Here is a 19,170-nt window from a genome sequence, read left to right as displayed (position 1 = left end):
CTTTCCCGCCACGTCAAAAAAGAGAAGGCGCCAGCCTGGTCAGTCGCAAAAAAGAGGTTCCACCAAAAACCATTCCAAGTAGATGGCAGGAAATATCCACTCTTGCTACTCAGCTCCGGCTCCGAAAACTGCTTCAGCAAGAAATCGAGATGGCTGGAGAAATGGAGTCTTTTTCTTCTTGTTGGTTCCCCAGAGCAATCCAGACCCTTGAATCGACAGAAAGCAAAAAAAAAAAATGAGGGGAAAGGAGGGGAAAGTCAACAAACTGCCGTTTTCGCCATCATCCCACGCTAACACTGATATGGAACCGGGGCTCAGGTTATCTGTTCAATTCAGCGTGCACCTGCAAATGACCATCCCAAGAGCTTGTGTCTGGTCAAGAAAGACCTGTCTCTAATCACGATTGGTCAATTCCCCTCAGTCCGTTTCTCTTTTGGGGGTCCCGGTGGGAAGCTGTGCCGCTGGTGCATGCACGGTCAGCCATCACCCTCACAGAGTCGAAGTCGTTGCCATAGCGACTATCATCCCGTCACACACATAGGTATACCGAGGGGCTGTCACACACACGCACACACACACACACACACACACCACAATGGATCCGTGTATCCATAAAAGTCTCATATTGTATTAAAACGAGCAAGAGACACGTCTTGCGATGTGCTGTCGGTAATTCAAGCTACAACAGTACCACCACAGGTGAAATTGAAAAAGACAAGGCATCACATTTTCTAGAAGAACAGAAGCCAAAAGAAGCTCCCTCAAGATTTCACTCCCAAAACGAGCACTCGGCTCACAGAATCCCACCATCTCCCTCTTTCTCTTTCTCAAGCTGACTATCGTCTTGTCCAATCAGCGTTGCCGACATGTCCGCGATCGTGTCTTCTTGATCATCCGCCGGCTTTTGCGTCGAGAGGCTCTTGACATATTCATCCCACGCAAAGCAAGTCTGCTTATACCTCTCAGCCTCGGCCTTGGCTGCCGCGACGTCAGCCCTGGCCTTTTGAGCCTCCTCCTTGCTCTTGTTCGCCTGGTCGCGCGCATTCTTGAGCTGGTCCTTGAGCTGTTCGATATTCTCCTGGTTCTTGAAGAGCTTGTTGATCTTGACCCTGTCCTTGGCATCCACGGTGCTCATGAGCTCATCGCGCACCCTGGCGAGCCTCTTGTGCTCGGCAATGAACGTCCTGAGCTCCCTCTCCATCTTTTCGTTTTCGGCCTCGAGCCGGTGGACGTCGATGGCGTCCTGCTCCGCCTTGGCAATGCGCTCCGTGTACCGCTTCTCCAACACCGTCACGCGGGCCGGGTCCGTCGGCGCGATGGCCTGCACAACCGTAGGCTGGGACTCGAGCAATCTCGTGTGCGCCGTGGCGGGGTGGACATTGTGCGCGGGAATCACGAAGAGGGTATTTCTGCCCTGCCCGGCCAGACGGTAGAATCGCGACGGGATGTCGACGTAGACGATGCCCTGGGTGTACAACTCCGTACCCTCGCTCGACACTATGGCGACCTCACCCACCGCTCCGTTTGACTTGTTGATGGTGTCCTGCGCTTGCAGGAGGGTCTCCTGCTTGTCGAGGATCGAGTGGAGGTACTGGAAGATGTCGTCACCGGCATTGACAAGCACGTACTTGTCTTGTGGATAGACGATGGAGCGTCCCTCACTCGCGCCGGTAGGGCCAACAACAGAAAGGTGCTGACTCGGGATTAGGGCTTCGCCCGCCAGGGCGTCAAGAGCATTGTTGTAGGACCTCTCGAGCTCGTGCATCCGACCAACGAGATGCTGCGTGTACGTCAGCCACTGACCTAGGAGGGTATTGCGAGCATGGTTGAGGTTCTCCCTGCCCTCCTGGTCCGTCGGCAAGATGCTGAGCAGCCCCCCGGTGGTGCTGAACTCGTGGTCCAGTCTTTCCAAGCAGGCGTTGGCGTGCAGAACGAGGTTCTGATGGGTGGCATACGGCTTTAGGTTCTCCCCGGGGTTTCTCGGCTTGGGGGCATCGGCAAAGGGGCAATGATACGAGACGCCTTTAAGTTCATCGCGGGCGCGCACCTCGTTCAAAAGGGCCGTCAGGGGAATCTGATGATTTGTATCATCGTTGGTGTAGGGGGTGCTCAAGTCGGAGAGAAAGTCAAACGCGTCATTGAGATTGGCTTTGAGCGTAAGAGGATCACTGCTGCCAGCTCCGGCCCTGCGGAGGCTGCCGTCTCCAATCTCGGAGATGCCAGTTGTCGGGTTCAGTTGCTGGATGAGGATGCACAGTGACTGAGCATGCTGCTTGAGGGCGAGAAGTGTTGGAGCAATTCCCTCGGTGGACAGATAACCACAGTTGACGTGACGGAGCAGACCCTGACTGACCGTCTGCGCATAGATTCGCGAGAACTCGGAGTAGTAAGGCAGGGAAAAATCGGTAGCCTTGATGTAGCCGTCTTGTTCTCCATAGGGGTCGTCCTCGTGCTCTGCCGTATGGGCGTAGACTGCCGGTGCAGATCCCATGGCGTCCGATGTCTGCTCAGGTTGATGTGGTATGTGTTTGGCAATTTCTCACGGACTGTCAGACTTCTCGAGTATGCGAGATCAACCTGATGAAATCGTGGTTTGTTGATTATGTACCGTGGGTGAGTTTAGAGGCCCCATTGTCCTTTGTCTGGAACATGGTGTTGGGGAATGCCGGAATGCCCGGAAGCAAAGCAAGAGCATTGTATTCAGCACTCGTTGCAAGACCACGACAAAGAAGTTTCTCTATCCGGTCAAGACCATCGACGGAAACAGGAAACTCGAAGTGCCATTGTCTCCTAAACTACAAAGTGCAAGCCAAAACTTCACTGTTCGGTCTCAAGACTAGATGGAGCTAGTTGACGCTCAGTTGTTTTCAACAATGAGAGGCCCGAGTTTATTCTGCACCTGCCTTGTCTTGCCCATCTCTGAGTTCAAAATAGTGTCACATTTCTCAAGAGTACACTTGGCCCCGGCTAGTTTGGGATTTGACCTGTTGTTCTTGACGGGTTTAATAAGCAAGAGCCACGGATTGATGCGGGGCCTGGTTGGATTGTGGTTGGGTTTTGCCTGAACATGCTGGAGTAGGGGTCCTCTGAGGCCGATGCAGCCCCGTGAACCCACGCCGTAGGGACCCCCAGCTTGGGTGAAAATCTGGGGAAGCGCTGCATTGCAGCGCATGCCAGGAGTCTTCTCGGCCGGAGCGCAACGCCTTATCTTGGGTGTGGTTGCTTGACGACTTGACAAGTTGTGTGTTCCAGACCGCGGAAAAGACCGACGCACAACACAACATAGCTGAAGGCCACAAATGGTGGCTTGAAAAGGTGGTGCTTCTCTGGTCGCAAAATGTCAAGTGTCGCGTGTTGACGTCGCACAAAAGGGAAGCCAGACGCTGGGCAAGGGTCTCTTGTCGCTCCAACCGGGAAGAAACCCCTGCTCAATCACCGATCTGCGTGACGGAGGAGGGTCCTCTGCCGCAGCCCACCTCGATCGTCACCTGGTTTTTTTTCGTCCGCTCCAACGATGCGGTTGCTCCGCTAGGCGATGAGCTCACACATGGCAAAGCCAAAGTAAAAGAGTTGGAAGAAAGACAGAAAGAAAAGCGTTCCTAACAGTTCTCGTGGGCTGACGTTGGACGTAATTAGCACAAAGAGACACCAAACGTCAGTGCCCTTCTTGTACCTTGAATGTGTGACGCGGTGGCACTTCCAGCACTGCTCGACACCACAAGCTGAAGAAAAGCGGGCCACTTCACCCTGCAGCAGTCCAGACCGACTGCTGAGCTGTCCATCTCTGTCACTCTGGTCTAGCGCTAACAGCCAGACACGGTAAAATCATTTGAGACATGCTGGTGATTCCTGGTGGTTGGTGACCTCTTTTTTGGCTCTTTTTGGTGATGGGCTGCACTGGCTTGGGTGATGGCTATGCTTGGCTGGTGACGACGGGAAGCCGACACGATCGATCGGAAAAGGCAGACTGAGGTGTGTTTTACATGTAGCATATGCAGACCGTAGAGACTTACAATGGTGAGCTCAAATACCGAGAACAGGAAATGAGATGTTCTTTTACGAAGTTGTATGGCAGCGATGACCGCAGCCAAGCACAGGGCAACAAGTGGGAGAGGCTGAATCGAGGTTTCGTGGAGGTGGGGCAGCGTCGCAGTTGGAGCAGAGCGATTGCCGTGACCCTGGCCGACCCTGCTGAAAGGTGCATGGGCCTAATGAAAATGCAACGTCTGGATTGGCAACGACTTGCGTCATTGGATTCAGTGTCCCCGATGCAAAGAACACAAAGCTAGATTTGGTGGTGCAGACAACGATGAGTTGCCAAAAATCGGAGACAAGGCCGAAGTGGCTGTCCATTCCGTAGTTGATAAAAAGCCCGTTGGCTCCCCCGTTGACGGCGGCCGCCTCCAGCGGTCCAGCCGTTCCAGCGTGTTTGATACACCAAATATCGTCCAATCCCAGAAGGGAGTAGCTTCACGACCCAAGCTCCCAGACCCAGCCCAGTAATTTGACGCCGTCGTGGCTTCCCCTGCCAAACCACTAAATTGTAAGGACCCTCCTCCAGCCCGCTTCCCTGCGCCGTTTCCCTTCACCTGCTCTCCCGTCCACTCGTTCCACTCCGTCGGCGCACAAGCTTTGGGCGCGTCCAAGGAGCTCTCTCCTCCATTTACCCTTCCGCATCGCCCAGCCCGTCAATTTTCTTCCGTTTCCCGAGGATCTCTGATCTGTGATCTGTGATCTGACACGCTCCTTTCAGGCCTTCCGGTTCGTTTCCCTCTCACGGGGAGGGCGACTCGACTCTGTTTCCTAGAGACATCAACATTTACGACGGCATTGACGACGGTTCACGAACCTTTTCAGGCATAATTGCCAGCTACTAACCCTACCCCTAAGCGCGCAGACGCTGAATTCTGCAATACCGCCATCATGAGCAACAGCAACAATACTTCCAGCACTGGAGAAACGGCGGAAAGCTCCTCGCTTTCGGGTAAGCTTTGCTCCTGAAGATGATTTGGGCACAACGCAGTTGCAGTACTGACACACTTGACAAAGCATTGGTTTCGACCCTCGCCCCTGTCGCCGTCATCTCTGGGGCTTATCTCGCCGTCTTTCTGATACTGAGACGTAGCAAGAGACGCTACTACGCACCGCGAACCTACTTGGGGAGCTTGAGAGAGAGCGAAAGATCGCCCCCCCTTCCCAATGGGCTGTTCAACTGGATAGGAAGCTTCTGGAGGATCCCCGACATCTACGCCCTCCAGCACCAATCTCTCGATGCCTACCTCTACATTCGGTACCTGCAGATGGCGCTTGTTCTCTGCTTCGTTGGCTGCATCATCACCTGGCCCGTTCTTTTCCCCATCAATGCTACCGGTGGCGGTGGTCAGAAGGAGCTCGACATACTCTCCTATTCCAATGTTAACCCGGACACCCACAAGAACCGCTATTTTGCCCACGTCTTCGTGAGCTGGGCTTACTTTGGCTTCGTCATGTATCTGATCATGCGAGAGTGCATCTTCTACATTAACTTGCGCCAGGCCTTCTTGCTCAGCCCCTTTTATTCGGAGCGCATTTCGTCTCGCACCGTCTTGTTCACCTGCGTCCCGGACAATTACCTAAACGAAGCAAAGCTGCGCCAAGTGTTTGGCCAAAATGCCAAGAATATCTGGATCACAGCTCGCACCGACGAGGTGGATGACTTGGTGAAGGAGCGCGACAAGGTTGCCATGAAGTTGGAGAAGGCCGAGATCAAGTTGATCAAGCTTGCGAACAAGGCCCGCCAGAAGGCCATCAAGAACGGCGCCAATGCGTCCGAAGCTGACAAGCAAGCGATCACGGGTGATGCCGAGTCTGGAAGCATTGCGGCCCGATGGCTGTCGGCCAAGTCCCGGCCGACACACCGAACCGGTCCTCTTGGTCTGATTGGAAAGAAGGTGGACACGATCAACTGGTGCCGCGCCGAGCTGGAGCGCCTCATCCCGGAGGCGGAAGCTGTCCAAGCCAAGTACCGCAGCGGCGCTTTCAAGAACATTCCGGGTGTCTTCATCGAGTTCACGTCGCAGCAGGCCGCCGAAGCTGCCGCTCAGATGCTGGCCCATCACCAAGGTCTTCACATGTCGAACCGTGTCGTTGGTATTCGCCCGAGCGAGGTGATCTGGAAGTCTTTGGCTGTTCCGTGGTGGCAGCTTGTGATTCGGCGTTACATTGTATTGGCCTTCATCGCTGCTTTGATCATCTTTTGGGCTATCCCTGTTGCTGTAGTCGGTGCTATCAGCAACATCAACTATCTCGCAACGGAGTATTCTTGGCTGTCGTGGCTCACCGATATTCCCAAGGTCATCCTGGGCGTTATCACTGGCCTTCTGCCATCTGTGGCCCTTGCTATCCTCATGTCGTTGGTGCCCATCATCATGCGCCGTAAGTAGACCGACCATCAGCTCCTGTGCAGCGTCCCAATTAAACTAACGAGTCTTGTAGTTTGTGCGAAATTGGCCGGCGAGCCATCAATTTCCGGCGTTGAGTTGTTCACCCAAAACGCATATTTCGCCTTCCAGGTCATCCAGGTCTTTTTGGTCACCACCTTGTCGTCATCGGCTCCTGCCGTCATTGAACAGATCATCAACGCCCCCAATGAGACACCGAGAATCCTGGCTCAGGGCTTGCCTAAAGCATCCAACTTTTACATCACATATTTCATCGTCCAGGGCTTGACCATTGCCACTAGCGTGCTCACCCAGGTCGTCGGGTTCTTCATCTTCACAATTCTCTACAAGTTCCTGGCGAACACACCCCGCGCCCTCTACCAGAAGTGGTCTAATTTAAGCGCCATTTCATGGGGCAGCACCATGCCGGTCTACACCAACATTGTGGTTATCGGTATGTCCGCACTTTTGTCCCGTTTTTTCAATGCTGTCACTAACTACAATACGTAGCCATTACTTACTCGTGCATTGCTCCTCTTATGTTGGGCTGGGCTACCATCGCAATGTTCCTCTTCTACTTCGCTTGGAGATACAATGTTTTCTTTGTCACTGATACCCAGATCGACACCCGCGGTCTGATCTATCCTAAGGCGCTCAAGCAGCTCTTCGTCGGAGTCTACCTCGGCGAGATTTGCATGCTCGGACTGTTCATCGCAGGAACGGCTCCTGGTCCGGTCATTCTCATGGTGATCTTCATCATCTTCACCGTTCTGTTCCATTACAGCCTCAACACCGCTCTTGACCCTCTCCTCTACAATATGCCCATGTCGCTGCTCGCTGAGGAGGAATCAGCCCGCCTCCTTGACGGCGAAGCTGGCGCAAGCCACAGCAACGGAAATGACAAGTTCGTCGATGAGCATGACCTCAATGGCGACGGTATTGTGGAGAGTGCCGAAGAGCAAGTTGCTCATTCCCGGGCGGCCCGAAAGGCGGCGGCTGCTCATAGCAAGGGCAACTTCCTCACTCGGTTCCTGAAGCCCTGGATTTACTCCGATTACGCCACACTGCGCAACCTTGTGCCCCGCCACGTGTCGTTGCCACAGTATACCCCCGAAATCATCGAGAATGCATACAACCCGCCCAGTGTCACCTCCCAGGCCCCTCTGCTCTGGATCCCCGCCGACCCGGCGGGAGTTTCCAAGCAGGAGATTGCCCACACCAGCAAGATTATTCCTATCACTGATGAAGGGTGCATTCTGAACGAGAAGGGCAAGCTGGAGTGGGACGAGGAAGGAACCAGGCCGCCTGTGTGGGAGGAGAAGATTCTTTACTAATTTGACTGAGCGTATGCATATCTGATCTGCATAGCATGGCTTCGGGCATTTGGCTTTTGTTGTCAGACTGAGAGAAAGATATATGATACCGGCAGGGAGAGAGAGCAAGAGGGAGAGAGGCGAGAAAAAAGGTTGTAGTAATGGATATGCGCAGATACCCCCTTCCAAGCCACACTTTTGATGGATGGATAATTTGATGTTTTGTGTTTTCAGCTCCTAGGCTGAGCACGTAGTTTTATGACACTTCTTCTTTTTTATGGACCTCTGTTTTCTTTGTTCTACTTGTATGAACAAGTGTGAAGAGTGATAGGAAACTTTTCGTAGTAGGGAGTTGATGAATGCTATTTTGTTTTACTTGTTATTTTAACTTGTTGATTGAGGTCGGAGAGGGGTGGTTGATGATGTCGCACTTCTTGAAATTCTTCAAGAAAAACGACATCAGCTGCTCCTTTGTGCTTCGATCAGCATACGGTGCATAGAATCCCCTTGATATGTTGTTAGTGTCAAGTGTTTTCTTTTTGGCAAGTTGATGATTCCGCTCGGTCGATCTCTTATCACGCAGCAATACCAACTAGTTTTATTTTAGTATTGTAGTTTCAGCCGTGGTATCATATCATAAATCACCACTTCCCCTGGATTACAGCATATCTGTGTTGAGTTCGTCTCAATCTAATTCTAATCCCAGTCCAAGTGTTGGCGAGAAGAACAAAGAAATGTTCTGCGTGGCAGCAGTCGGGACAGTGACATCGACATCCAGATTTGCCTGCCCGCACGTTGCATGTGGGTGACGGAAACGCCAGGGGCCGCAATGGCAAACAACGGCTCCAGATCCACACGTTACCTCCAGGCTCCGATCCGTGAGCGAGACTCGTGCGAATAAAACAGTGAGTAAAGGCGAGGAGTGGAGCATGAGGCCACAGTTTCGGCCCATCGGTGTTCAGATGGGGGGTAAGTGTGGTTGATATTGGGAAGGAGCTTCAATGGTGGGAAGGAGCCATGAACATATGGCCATGGTTCTGCTACCATGTGATGAGGCTCTGGCCCCGAAGGCTGCAAAACCTTTTCGCCCGTTAGGTCAAGCAATGAAAGTCGAGGAAAAGAATGTGCGATGTGGGGAACTGGGAGCAAGTGAGTTCTGTATCGACCTGAGAGGAGGGCTGTGTTTATGAATATCTCGTGAGCATGCTTTGACATCCACATCAAATCGCTCCCTCCCAGATATGCTCACTCGCCGACACTGTCCCCTTTTCTCATCGCCCAGCGACCTCATCTTTTTATTTTCATGTCAAGCGGAGCAGCATCACACACCTACCCACCGACACCCATACAAGTCATGAGTTTTCAGCGTTTGTAGGGATTAACTACTAGCGAACCAATCTTTTGTCAAACAGCATTTCTTGACGATATTTTGCACTTCATCCATTGGTTCAGTCGTTCGAGATGGATTTGACTGCATTTTTAGTCGCTATTTTTTTTTCAGCGTGCCTACAGGCTGTGGATGGGCTTCTCGTCCCAGCCAACAAGTTCATCGATCTCGCGCTCCCTTCCTACGACTACATTGTTGTCGGTGGCGGTGTTTCCGGCCTCGTTGTAGCCAATCGACTCACGGAGAACAAAAATGGTGGGCTCCTATCTAATTTATACGCATCTTCTTGGTTGACTGACATGAAGGCATAGTGACTGTTCTTGTTCTCGAGGCTGGCGACTTGTTAGTAGACACCCAGCAGCAGTTCAGTTAGATATCTGCTAACGCACAACTACAGAGACTCAGGCCCGGACCTCGTCACTATCCCCGGACTTGTCGGCCACGGTTTCATTCCGTCTCAGAACTGGAACATCACCACCGCACCACAGGAATCCTTAGACAACCGTACTCGGGACTACGGCCAGGGTCATGTTGTTGGAGGTGGTAGCATCCTCAATGGTCTCGTCATGACCCGCGGAGCTAGGTACGATTATGATGCCTGGCTTACGCTGGGGAATCCCGGCTGGAGTTGGCACGGAATGCTTCGTTACTTCAAAAAGAGCGAGAACTTTACTGCCTGTGTGGCTCCAGAAGACAGTCAAAATCTTCATATTCGACCACATATGAAAGTTCACGGCCAGAAAGGTCCCTTGCAAGTAGGCTACCCGAGATTCTTTTACAATTCATCTCGTATGTCACCCCCTTTTTTCCATGGCAGGTCTCACGCTGACCACTCCAAGGTAACTTCCTCGAGGGCATCTCTGAGCTCGGGATCCCGCTCCTCCCCGACATCAATACCGGTATTGCAGCAGGCGCTTCGGTTGCCCCAGCTACTATCAACGATCGTAACCAGTCACGAGCGGACAGCCGAAGGGCGTATCTGGACAGTGTCCTAAGTCGCCCAAACCTGCATCTGGCGACCCAGCAGACCGTCACTCGCGTCCTCTTCGGGACTGAGGCTGTTGATGAAGACTCCGAACGGCCTGCTAAGGGTCTCAAGAGAGCATTTGGGGTTGAGGTAAGCGGCTTTAGTGATTTTGAACTAGGATTAGAACTAACAAAGCAGTTCGCAACATCGTTTGACTCCCCACGGAAGAGAATGGCATGCAATAGGGAGGTGATCCTAGCAGCGGGGGCTATCATTTCACCATCGTTGCTGCAAGTGTCTGGCATAGGTCCGGCCTCCGTTCTGGATGAACTGGGTGTACCTGTTCAGATCGACCTGCCGGGGGTTGGCCAGAACCTCCAAGATCACGCAATGGTCGGCGCGTTTTATAACTGTGAGTGACTATCCGAGGTTCTCCACTTCTCAGATAAGTAGCTGATGATTGTTAGACACTCGTTTTGGAATGTTTACGGCGAACAACCTCACTGGCAGTATTCTTGAGGAAGTTGAGAGCCAATACTTTGCCAATCGAACAGGTCCCCTGACGCACCCACTAATCTCAACTCTCGCGTTTGCCTCTCTCCGACATCTCGACACGAACTGGGAAACCCTCTTATCGAACATACCTAGTTCCGAACCCGAGTCCCACCTCCCTCCTGGACCAGGTCAACACCCCACGATCCTGGAAGGCTATGCCCGTCAACAACACCTCCTTACCTCCCTCCTCGCCCGCTCAAGTGTGGGTGCGCTCGAGGTGATGGCAGACAGCATCGGTACTTTAACAGCAGCAGTTCAGCATCCTTTGAGCAGAGGTTTTGTCCGGGCATTGTCAGCCGACCTCCTCGCCAACGGCTCCGTGGCCCGAAATATTCTTCTCGACCCGCGCTATTGTTCACACCCATTCGACTGCGACATCATTGTGCGCGGTCTCAAGCTTAATAATCAGTTAGTCAAGACAAAGGCCATGCAGCAGCTCGTCCCTCAGCCCGCGTACCCCTGGGATGATCTTACCAGCCAGAATGATACAGCTCTGTTGGAGGCAGTCCACTCCAAGCTGCAAACCGAGTTTCATCCTGCCGGATCAACATCGATGATGCCTTTGGAGTTTGGGGGAGTCGTGAGCCCGCGGTTGATGGTGTACGGGACATCGAACTTGAGGGTTATCGATGCTGGTATTATACCTTTGTTACCGGCTGCTCACATCCAGGCAGCTGTGTATGCTATCGCTGAAAAGGTTTGTCAACCTGACCCCCACAATCCCCTAGCTTTTCCACGACACTAACAGCGGATCCAGGCAGCAGATATCATCAAACAAGACAGCAGCACCATGAGCGGCTCGGACCCCAACAATGGTGATGTAACACCGCCACCAAACCCCTTTACGAATGGTCCTCCAGGCCTTGGACCTGGTATCGCGGAGGGTCCCGGAGTTGCAGGGCGCGTCAATGATGACCATGGTCGTCCCTACCAGTCCTGAGAAGCATGCATACCACTCAACTTTTCATGAGCTTTGCTTCATTTGTTTTGTTGCATTTTTTGTGCTCATCGATTTGTCATTATCAAGGACATGTACAATACTACACACGGGATAGTTTGGTAGCAAAGTACATGTTTTGAGAATCAGAAAGATTTCTCCCCGGGATTATTTCGCGCATTCTGGGACTGAACATGTGCCAAACAAAGTAAAGGATACCACGTCAAGTGTCAGACACGTAAAAGGGCGGACAGACTTATCGGCGTTGCTGCAAGAATTTCGTCGTCAAGCCGAGTATTCAGAAACCCCGAGGGCGTGTAAACACCACAAGAATTGCCGGTAAAGACACCGTGAGACAGTCCGGAACCTCTTGTGAATACGTGTCTTGCTACCTATTCTATATCGTGTATCTATGGGCATGAGAAAGCTCTCCAGGTTTTTCACGTACAAGTCGTTGGAGGGGAAAAGGAAAAACAGAGAGCAAGTGTCAAGATGAAACCGAAAGAAGGAAAAATAGTCATTCTAGTATAGCGTATAGAGTAGGAAAAGACAACATAAGGGAGGAAACAAGAAAGGCAAGCAAAACGAAATGAACCCGCTGATCCAAACTACGCGCTGGCTACCTTAAATCAAATGTGGAATGAGAAACGCGCCCAGAAAAAACTTGAGTCTATATAACGAGAGAATCGAGAGAAAACAACAGTGCCCAGGACGTGAAAGGAGGGGGCATTTTTAGTCAAGAATAATATCTTCACTATCCCCCTCGGCAGAAGCATCGCTCGCCTGGCCGGTGGCATTTCCGTTTGTGGCGGGTGACTGGCTACTGCTAGTAGCAGAAGGCGAATGCGATCGAGATACTGAGCGTGACCTGGGCCCCCTTGGCGCCGGGTGGCCGTGCAGCAGGTGAAGCACAGGTTGGCTATGTTGAGAGGCACTCCGGTCGTAAAGCTCCCAGCTCGCAGTCAAGGGTACAATCACCGTTGCTCTAGGTTCCAAGTCGGGAAGAATTTCCACGCCGAGATTCTGTGCCAATTCCTTGCGGAGGAGGTTGAGTTCGCGGATGTTGACTTCCTCGGGCTGCTTCCTCGAAAGGTTCTCAAGCATGATCTCCACGTTCATTGAGTTTGCCTTGTCGAGGAACCGGTCAATTAGACCTGTCTTTTCCTGGTCAAGGTTTGACTGTTCCGCAAGACTCTTGACTTTTTGGGCGCCTCTCAGAGCCCACTCCTTCAGTGGCAAGGGATTTCGGGAGAATTCCAAGGATGGCGCTTCATCGACTATCAGGCCGACCACGATGCCGAGAAGCTCGGTGTAAACACTTGCAAACTGGGCATGTGCCTTGTCGCTTGCAATGTTGTCTAGAGCCGTCGTTGTTTGCTCCCGAATCATAATCTGCTTTTGAAGAGCACACAAAAGAGTGCAGAAAATCCTGTTGGCCCTGGTGGTCTTGTTGTCGAGTCTCAGGGGATGAAACTCGCCATTTGAGAGCTCGGAAACACAAAAGTCCAGAGTTTTCAGCACGAGTTCCCATTCCAGCCGAGGATCAACGCTGGAGTCCTTGATTGCGGGTTGGGTGTTCTTGAACTGCTTCAGGAGCCCCCCAACGTCAATAGGTATTTCGTCCACAGCTGTCGGCTCATTGTACCTCTCCAACGCAAAGCTGAAGATTTTGTACATGAGAAGGTCGAAACGGTACTTTCTAGGCGTCAATGTCTGCAGCTTTTCGTGGCCTGCCTCGTCTGCTTCGACGGTGGTTTTGTTGATGATCTCGACAATCTGTATAATCGAGCTTTCAGAATTCTCCGAATCATAGGTCCTCGAGGTGAGAATGCGGAAGAGAACACTCTCCCAGGTGTTGTCATCAGTATCTGCCCACCTCTCGTACAAAAGGTCATTCTGCTCCAGCATTTGACGGGCAGCTTTTGCGTCGGCCTCGGTTTGTATGATGCAGATGCAGTCAATGACATATCGTCGTAAAAGCTGTCGTCTGATCTCCTGATCAGTAAAGTCGCCATGGCCTGCCGTGATAACCCTGTAAAGCTCCGCTTTGATGGCGAACGCGTTATTCAAATCACCGAGGTACAGGAGGCCGTCTGAAAGAATGTGGGATGCAGCCAGTTGCTCAGACGAGTAACGTGAGAAATCCAAAGCTGGCCTTGTCATGGGTGAAGGGGGATGAAGGGCAACAGACGAAAGGTCGGGTGAGGCTGGGTTCTGCCTCGAAAGGGGGGTGTTTAGCGATGGCTCATCCACGACCTGAGGCTGTCCTCCCTTGTATTTGCCGATATTCCATTTTTGTTTGCCCAAACGGTGAACATATTGACGCCGACTAGTTGAAACCGTTAGAATATTAGTTAAACAGGGGCAGAAATGACCCACGATGCTTTGAAGCCGAATTCCTTTTCCATATACTTGCTGGTTTTATCGAGCGTCGACTCTCTGTACTTGGCGACGATTAAATCTTTAAATTGCTCCCAGCGTTCATCCTGTATGCGTTTTGCGTGCTCTCTTTCGGGGGGGACGAAATTATCTCTCTCGGACATCCTGGCGTGTATTCGTCTTGAAACTCGAGACTGGTGCTTGGATCGAGACACTGGCTGTCCTACTTTGACTGTCATCGGAAGAGATTTGATGATTCCAAGCAGTTGACTCTTGTTCCTAATATACCCAATGCCATCGTGCCTGGCCGAAGACAAGCGAACTCCATCTTCTTAAGGCAAATGGAAATTGAAGCTCAGGTCGGTTCGCGGACGACCAAAGGAGAACTGGAAATTGTGCCTTGCGCCTCGCAAGGCGTCCAAGTCAACCCAATAAGCCGTATCTGAAAGACGCATGCTTGGTTCTCATAAACGGTGAACAGTAGGATGCGGCCAATAGGAGCGAGTCGTATCATGCTGGACGCGACGATTCACTAATGCATATGCATACTGAGGTGTGCGCTGAGCCGCTTTGCCCGTCAACCCCAGGAAATAAATGTTTTGATACTGAAATGGAATTCCAGAATTCCAAAGCTGACCGCCACTGTTTCACCATTTGTGGGCTAATATACTGTGTATCAAATTGGGCGGTGACGAAAAAGGCGATGTTTTGAACTGCCTCCTATGCGAGTGTTGGAAAAGGAGTCCAAGAAAGAGATTCAAGTACGGTGCCTGCCCAAAGTAAGGCAGCCTGGACGGAATGAGAGGCAGTAAAGATTGTCCCCAACATTTTTCCCCGTGTTTTCACCATGGGTCTATCTTCAGACTCAGCCGTTGATCTCCTAGAGATTGGGGCTTGGATCACAGATGGTATCCCGAGCACATTCCGAAAGAAAAAACTCGAACTCAAAGCACCATCGGCAGTCGTTTCCGCCGAATCTCAAGAAGACCAGCCGAACTCGCACACGAACGAACCGTCAAAGAAGCCCACACCGATGGTACCCGGTAGAGGACTTCCAGAACATCTACCAGAGATCAAGCTGGGAGAGTACAACCACGCAAGGGAAAAGCGGCCCACGACTCGAAGAAAGTACACTGGTTTCCCGCCGGGCTGTGAAAACAAAGCTGGCAGTTACGGAAAAGGGAACTGGAATGGGCGAAGCAACCGGCAATCTTTGAGTCCTCGAAGATACTCACGTTATTCGAGGTGAGACCCCTCCAGCCATCACGGACTGCCGTTGCTAACTGATGACAGAGGTAATACGCCTGGCAAGGCATCGGCTTCTGAGAGCAGCAGGTGTGGTGTGTAGGGAATGTATGTGTGCAGGTCGATGTATCGTGTAATTTCAAAGAAAAAACAGCTTGGTGCCCACAAGAATGTAGTGTACAATTAAGAGACCCAGAATCCACTTGGACCTAGAACATCATGCTGACAGTAGCGTTGCAACTGTAGTGATGGCACCTGAAAGGTGCAGGGAGTCCCTCACCAACCAGATGATGTGATACCGGGTGGGGCTACCAAAGCCGGGCGACGAGATCATGCAAGCCACCTGCAATCCACCAGCCTCTTGACACTTGACGTGGCTGCTTAACTTTCAATGCCCAAAGGGTCCAATATGCCATCTCGAATCTGCCTTCCCGGTCGATATCGATGCGGTGTGCAGAATGCCATGAATTGGAAATGTACAATCTCTCCATCTAATGACAATAGCTCAATTAGGAAAGTGAACTTTTGACAGTCTGGACAAAACTAGGTCCTGTTGTGGCAGTGTACATGACATGACTGACGGGATTCCCAAACTCACCATGTCTCACCAAGCTGAACTGGATTTCCCGTCATCTCCAAGTTCAGGCAGGCCTCGTGATCCCTAATGGTGTTTAGAGATCGGCGATGTCACCTGCAGTGGTGGTCGGTCTTGAATTGCCCCGCACTTTTTTATAAGGTAGGTCCGAAATGACATCTGGCTGACAATGAAGCTTGTAGCTTAGATGGTTCGACTGTCGAGGAAGCCTTGGACTGGTTGGTTTGGGCTGAAAATGAGCGATACCAGAATGCTTGAGGTCCACAATCCTCATGTGTTTTTTTCTCGAAGCCAACACGAGGCGGAATTTGGCCTGGCCATTGAGGTTCACAACAGTCAAAAGTGGAACGATTCAAAGTGAACTGTGGAGGGGTATGATGTAATTGATTGAAATCAATGGCCAATCATATCATCGCTAGCCCGCAGCATCCTTCCTGTCCTGCATCTCGAATTCACAACTTCATTGCTGGACTTCATGTTGGATACTGAGCAACTCTGCAGTTATTGTCCATATTTCAGCCATATCGGGGGTATCAAAAATGAATTTCTCTCCTCTGTTCCATCGCTATTTTGGCATTAGGAGCACCAAACTTGGGAGAGTCTTACCTCAAACTGATCATCTGTCATAAACAAAACCAATGACGCAGTTGTCAAGGTGACCGGTTCTTCAACGGCAGGTAACAGGTAACGCATCCCATGTAGGCAAAGTAACACACCTTCATCCAATCCATCGACGCAAGACCGCTGCTTCAAACAGATGGGGTGGCAACTTGGAGCTCAATAAGGCCAATCGGCTGGTTTTTGTTCAACCAGGAAATCTGCAATTCCCTGCCTCGTGCATCCCAACGTGCTTTGCTTCCCCGCAACATCCGCAACACTGAAACCAGAAGTAAAAGGCAGCCACTGACGGGCAGTTTCCCGAGCATTCCATCCCGTCTCCTCCACTGCTGATAGGAAATCCTTCCTTGAACACAAAACACCGACCTTCCTACCATTGCTTCTTGACAACCCGACAATCCAGCAAGTCATCAACTTCTCGAAGTCCTGGCAATACACGCTGAACCGGCAAAATGGATCGCTTCCACCAGAGTACGCTTCGCATCCCACATCCCGATTTCAGGATCAATACTAACCATCGTGACCGCAGTTAACCCGTTCGCCAAGCGTGACTCCCACACTACAACCTCCATCACGACCTACAAGGTCCTCTCACTTCTCACCTGGCTCTTGTCCGTCGTCACCACCGTTTACTACGATACCCATGCGCCTGCCGACGGAAAATATCTTGGGGGTAGCATTTGGCACCAGAACTATCACCACTACTCTGGCTTCACCCAAAATGCAGTCATTACCTCCATCTACTTTGTCGTCATGTTTATCCTCCAGTTGATCTATACCTCTCACCTCTTCTCCTCTGATGCCACAACCGTCAACGCCGCGGCTTCCGTCGGCAGCCATTTCATTCTTAACAACCTCCTCCATTTCGCCTGGGTTATGCTCTTTGTCCGGTCGCACTTTGTCTGGTCTGAGATCATCTTGATCATCAACTTCTTCAATCTGTCAAGCTTGTACTTCCGCCATGCGACTTACACCAAGCTTATCCACGCAGGAGCTGTGAGCTGGCCCTTGGCCTGGACGTTTGTGGCGATCTACTGGAATGGAGCGATCATGGTTCCCCACCAGCATAGTCTTGTTGCCAGGATCTTTGCCAATGTCTTTATTTGGAGCTTGCTGGGCTATGGCTTGTTCTTCATCTTTTTATACAAGGTATTTTCTTCCATCAGACAAAGAAGAATACGGCGAGGTGCTAATAGAACATAGGACTACACCATGGGGTTTGCTCTCAGTGTCTTGTCAGCTTCCCTGGGCGTCGCGCAGTTTTTCAGACAGATCATTGCGTTCCAGTGGATCTTTGCATTCACCATCATGTCGGTGCTGTTTGTGGCCACTGTGTTGGTTGCCGTGCCGGCTTGGACTGGGCGGGAAGACTTCTTCGGCAATAGGAGAGAGCCTGTTGGAGATGCCGAGAGAGCGCCTCTGTTGGCTGACAATTAGGGGTTTTTGAAGAGGGTGAGGTACAGATTGAGTGAGAGCTGGAAGTGGATATGGAGTCGTCCATAAAGGACGAACGGTATTTTAGTAATATGGAATGGTTCAGGAGGCGGGGGTGGGGGTGGGCACGAAATTGCTGCACTATTGGGTCTTACGAGGCTTCTTTTCTACAACCACAACATGTAACACCTTGTGTTCTTTTCTGTTCTATTTCCAAGTCACGATGTTTGCATGGTGTTTTGGTTTGGTTTGGTTCAGGTATGACGTATGCGACATACTTATCGATAAGAGCTGTAGCCTATCGCGATCAGAAAGTTCTCGCTTGGCAGGGTTGTAACCGACAGGGGTGTGTGCTCAAGCTCAGAGCTCAGTTCTCTTCATTACGATCCCACGACCTTAACAAATTTTCTTTTGTTGACAGCAGCCTGGTATATTCCAAGATGAGGGGTGTCATACCCTTCCCGTTGGGTCTCACCCTGGGGACAGATGTCTGCATGATCCCCCGAGTTTACTCCCTCATCACCACAAATCAGGGCACGCCCATTATTCCCACCCTCGCCCGGCCCTTCAACGTGATCAACAATGTGGACAGGTTCACAAAGAAGCTGCTGACGCAAAACGAGAGGGAACGGTTGGAGGAGCTGCCCGTCTACCTCAATGCGATGAAGGTCATGTCGTTTCGGGACGGGGTCGGTCCGGTAAAGCACAAGAACCTGCTTGGGAGACAGCGATCGGAAAGAAGGGGGGAGATTTGGAAACTGGCGGAGTGGTTGGCTGGGCGGTGGGCGGCGAAGGAGGCAGTGATTAAGGCTCATGCTTTTCGGGCGGGGACGTCAACAGGGAAGGTCACGTTTGGGGGGGTGGAGATCATGGTTGAGGGTGAGGAGAATTTGGGGAGGAGGGTGGAGGAGACGGCTGAAGAAGAAGGGGAGGAGGCGGGGTGGCGGGTGCAACGGAAGGATAAGGGGGATTATATCCTGGAGAACATAGATGGTTTGGGGCCGAGGGCGGAATTTGGGAGGGTAACAGGACCGCCAGTGGCGGTAATATTAGGAGATGAGGAGGTGGGGGTGAAGGGGCAGGTGGCGCTGTTGAGTATCAGTCATGATGGGGATTATGCGACGGCGGTTTGTTTGGGATTCAAGCCCGATGCTTTCAATGGGAATGGGAATGGGAATACAAAATTCGAGGGAAAGAAGAAGGCCCGGTGAGGAAGAACTTTCAGATACATACACGATGCCTGGCAATCTGGGGCACTCTAAGTATGACGCATGACAGCGGATTGTACGAACACCAAGATTTTCAGGAAGGAAAATGTGAA

At 51.6% G+C, this 19,170-nt stretch overlaps 6 protein-coding genes across 6 annotated transcripts, besides 1 other annotated feature; 4 read left to right on the top strand and 2 right to left on the bottom strand.

Moving 5' to 3' along the window:
- Positions 1-793: 793 nt before the first annotated feature.
- On the bottom strand, positions 794-2,491 carry QC762_123080 (uncharacterized protein; the record flags this gene model as incomplete). The annotated part of the gene is made up of 1 exon (XM_062886724.1): positions 794-2,491. One exon carries the CDS (start codon positions 2,489-2,491, stop codon positions 794-796), a length of 1,698 nt encoding a protein of 565 aa, XP_062749868.1.
- Positions 2,492-4,309: 1,818 nt separating this feature from the next.
- Positions 4,310-4,360: a sequence feature (Short protein (QC762_0023750, KAK4660898.1) was converted to a misc_feature.).
- A 563-nt stretch (positions 4,361-4,923) lies between these two features.
- Positions 4,924-8,145, top strand: PHM7 (phosphate metabolism protein 7; the record flags this gene model as incomplete). Its single annotated transcript, XM_062886723.1, has 4 exons — positions 4,924-4,984; positions 5,050-6,414; positions 6,475-6,873; positions 6,930-8,145. 4 exons carry the CDS (start codon positions 4,924-4,926, stop codon positions 7,751-7,753), a joined length of 2,649 nt encoding a protein of 882 aa, XP_062749867.1. The 3' UTR covers positions 7,754-8,145.
- A 688-nt stretch (positions 8,146-8,833) lies between these two features.
- Positions 8,834-11,745, top strand: QC762_123060 (uncharacterized protein). Its single transcript, XM_062886722.1, has 8 exons — positions 8,834-8,881; positions 8,958-9,374; positions 9,431-9,461; positions 9,517-9,908; positions 9,959-10,236; positions 10,285-10,498; positions 10,554-11,338; positions 11,399-11,745. The coding sequence occupies exons 2-8, from the start codon at positions 9,194-9,196 to the stop codon at positions 11,579-11,581; spliced, it is 2,064 nt and encodes a 687-aa protein (XP_062749866.1). The 5' UTR covers positions 8,834-8,881; positions 8,958-9,193; the 3' UTR covers positions 11,582-11,745.
- A 69-nt stretch (positions 11,746-11,814) lies between these two features.
- On the bottom strand, positions 11,815-16,046 carry QC762_123050 (uncharacterized protein). Its single transcript, XM_062886721.1, has 2 exons — positions 13,958-16,046; positions 11,815-13,907 (listed from the first exon to the last, which is right to left on the bottom strand). The coding sequence occupies exons 1-2, from the start codon at positions 14,194-14,196 to the stop codon at positions 12,311-12,313; spliced, it is 1,836 nt and encodes a 611-aa protein (XP_062749865.1). The 5' UTR covers positions 14,197-16,046; the 3' UTR covers positions 11,815-12,310.
- QC762_123040 (uncharacterized protein) lies at positions 16,028-17,951 on the top strand. Its single transcript, XM_062886720.1, has 3 exons — positions 16,028-16,886; positions 16,945-17,564; positions 17,619-17,951. The coding sequence occupies exons 1-3, from the start codon at positions 16,868-16,870 to the stop codon at positions 17,850-17,852; spliced, it is 873 nt and encodes a 290-aa protein (XP_062749864.1). The 5' UTR covers positions 16,028-16,867; the 3' UTR covers positions 17,853-17,951.
- Positions 17,952-18,289: 338 nt separating this feature from the next.
- Positions 18,290-19,060, top strand: QC762_123035 (uncharacterized protein; the record flags this gene model as incomplete). The annotated part of the gene is made up of 1 exon (XM_062886719.1): positions 18,290-19,060. One exon carries the CDS (start codon positions 18,290-18,292, stop codon positions 19,058-19,060), a length of 771 nt encoding a protein of 256 aa, XP_062749863.1.
- Between the last annotated feature and the right edge of the window lie 110 nt (positions 19,061-19,170).

The sequence above is a fragment of the Podospora pseudocomata genome (genome assembly GCF_035222375.1).
Source record: "Podospora pseudocomata strain CBS 415.72m chromosome 1 map unlocalized CBS415.72m_1, whole genome shotgun sequence".
In the NCBI taxonomy this organism is placed as follows: Eukaryota; Fungi; Ascomycota; class Sordariomycetes; order Sordariales; family Podosporaceae; genus Podospora; species Podospora pseudocomata.
This window is presented reverse-complemented; position numbering and strand designations above follow the sequence as displayed.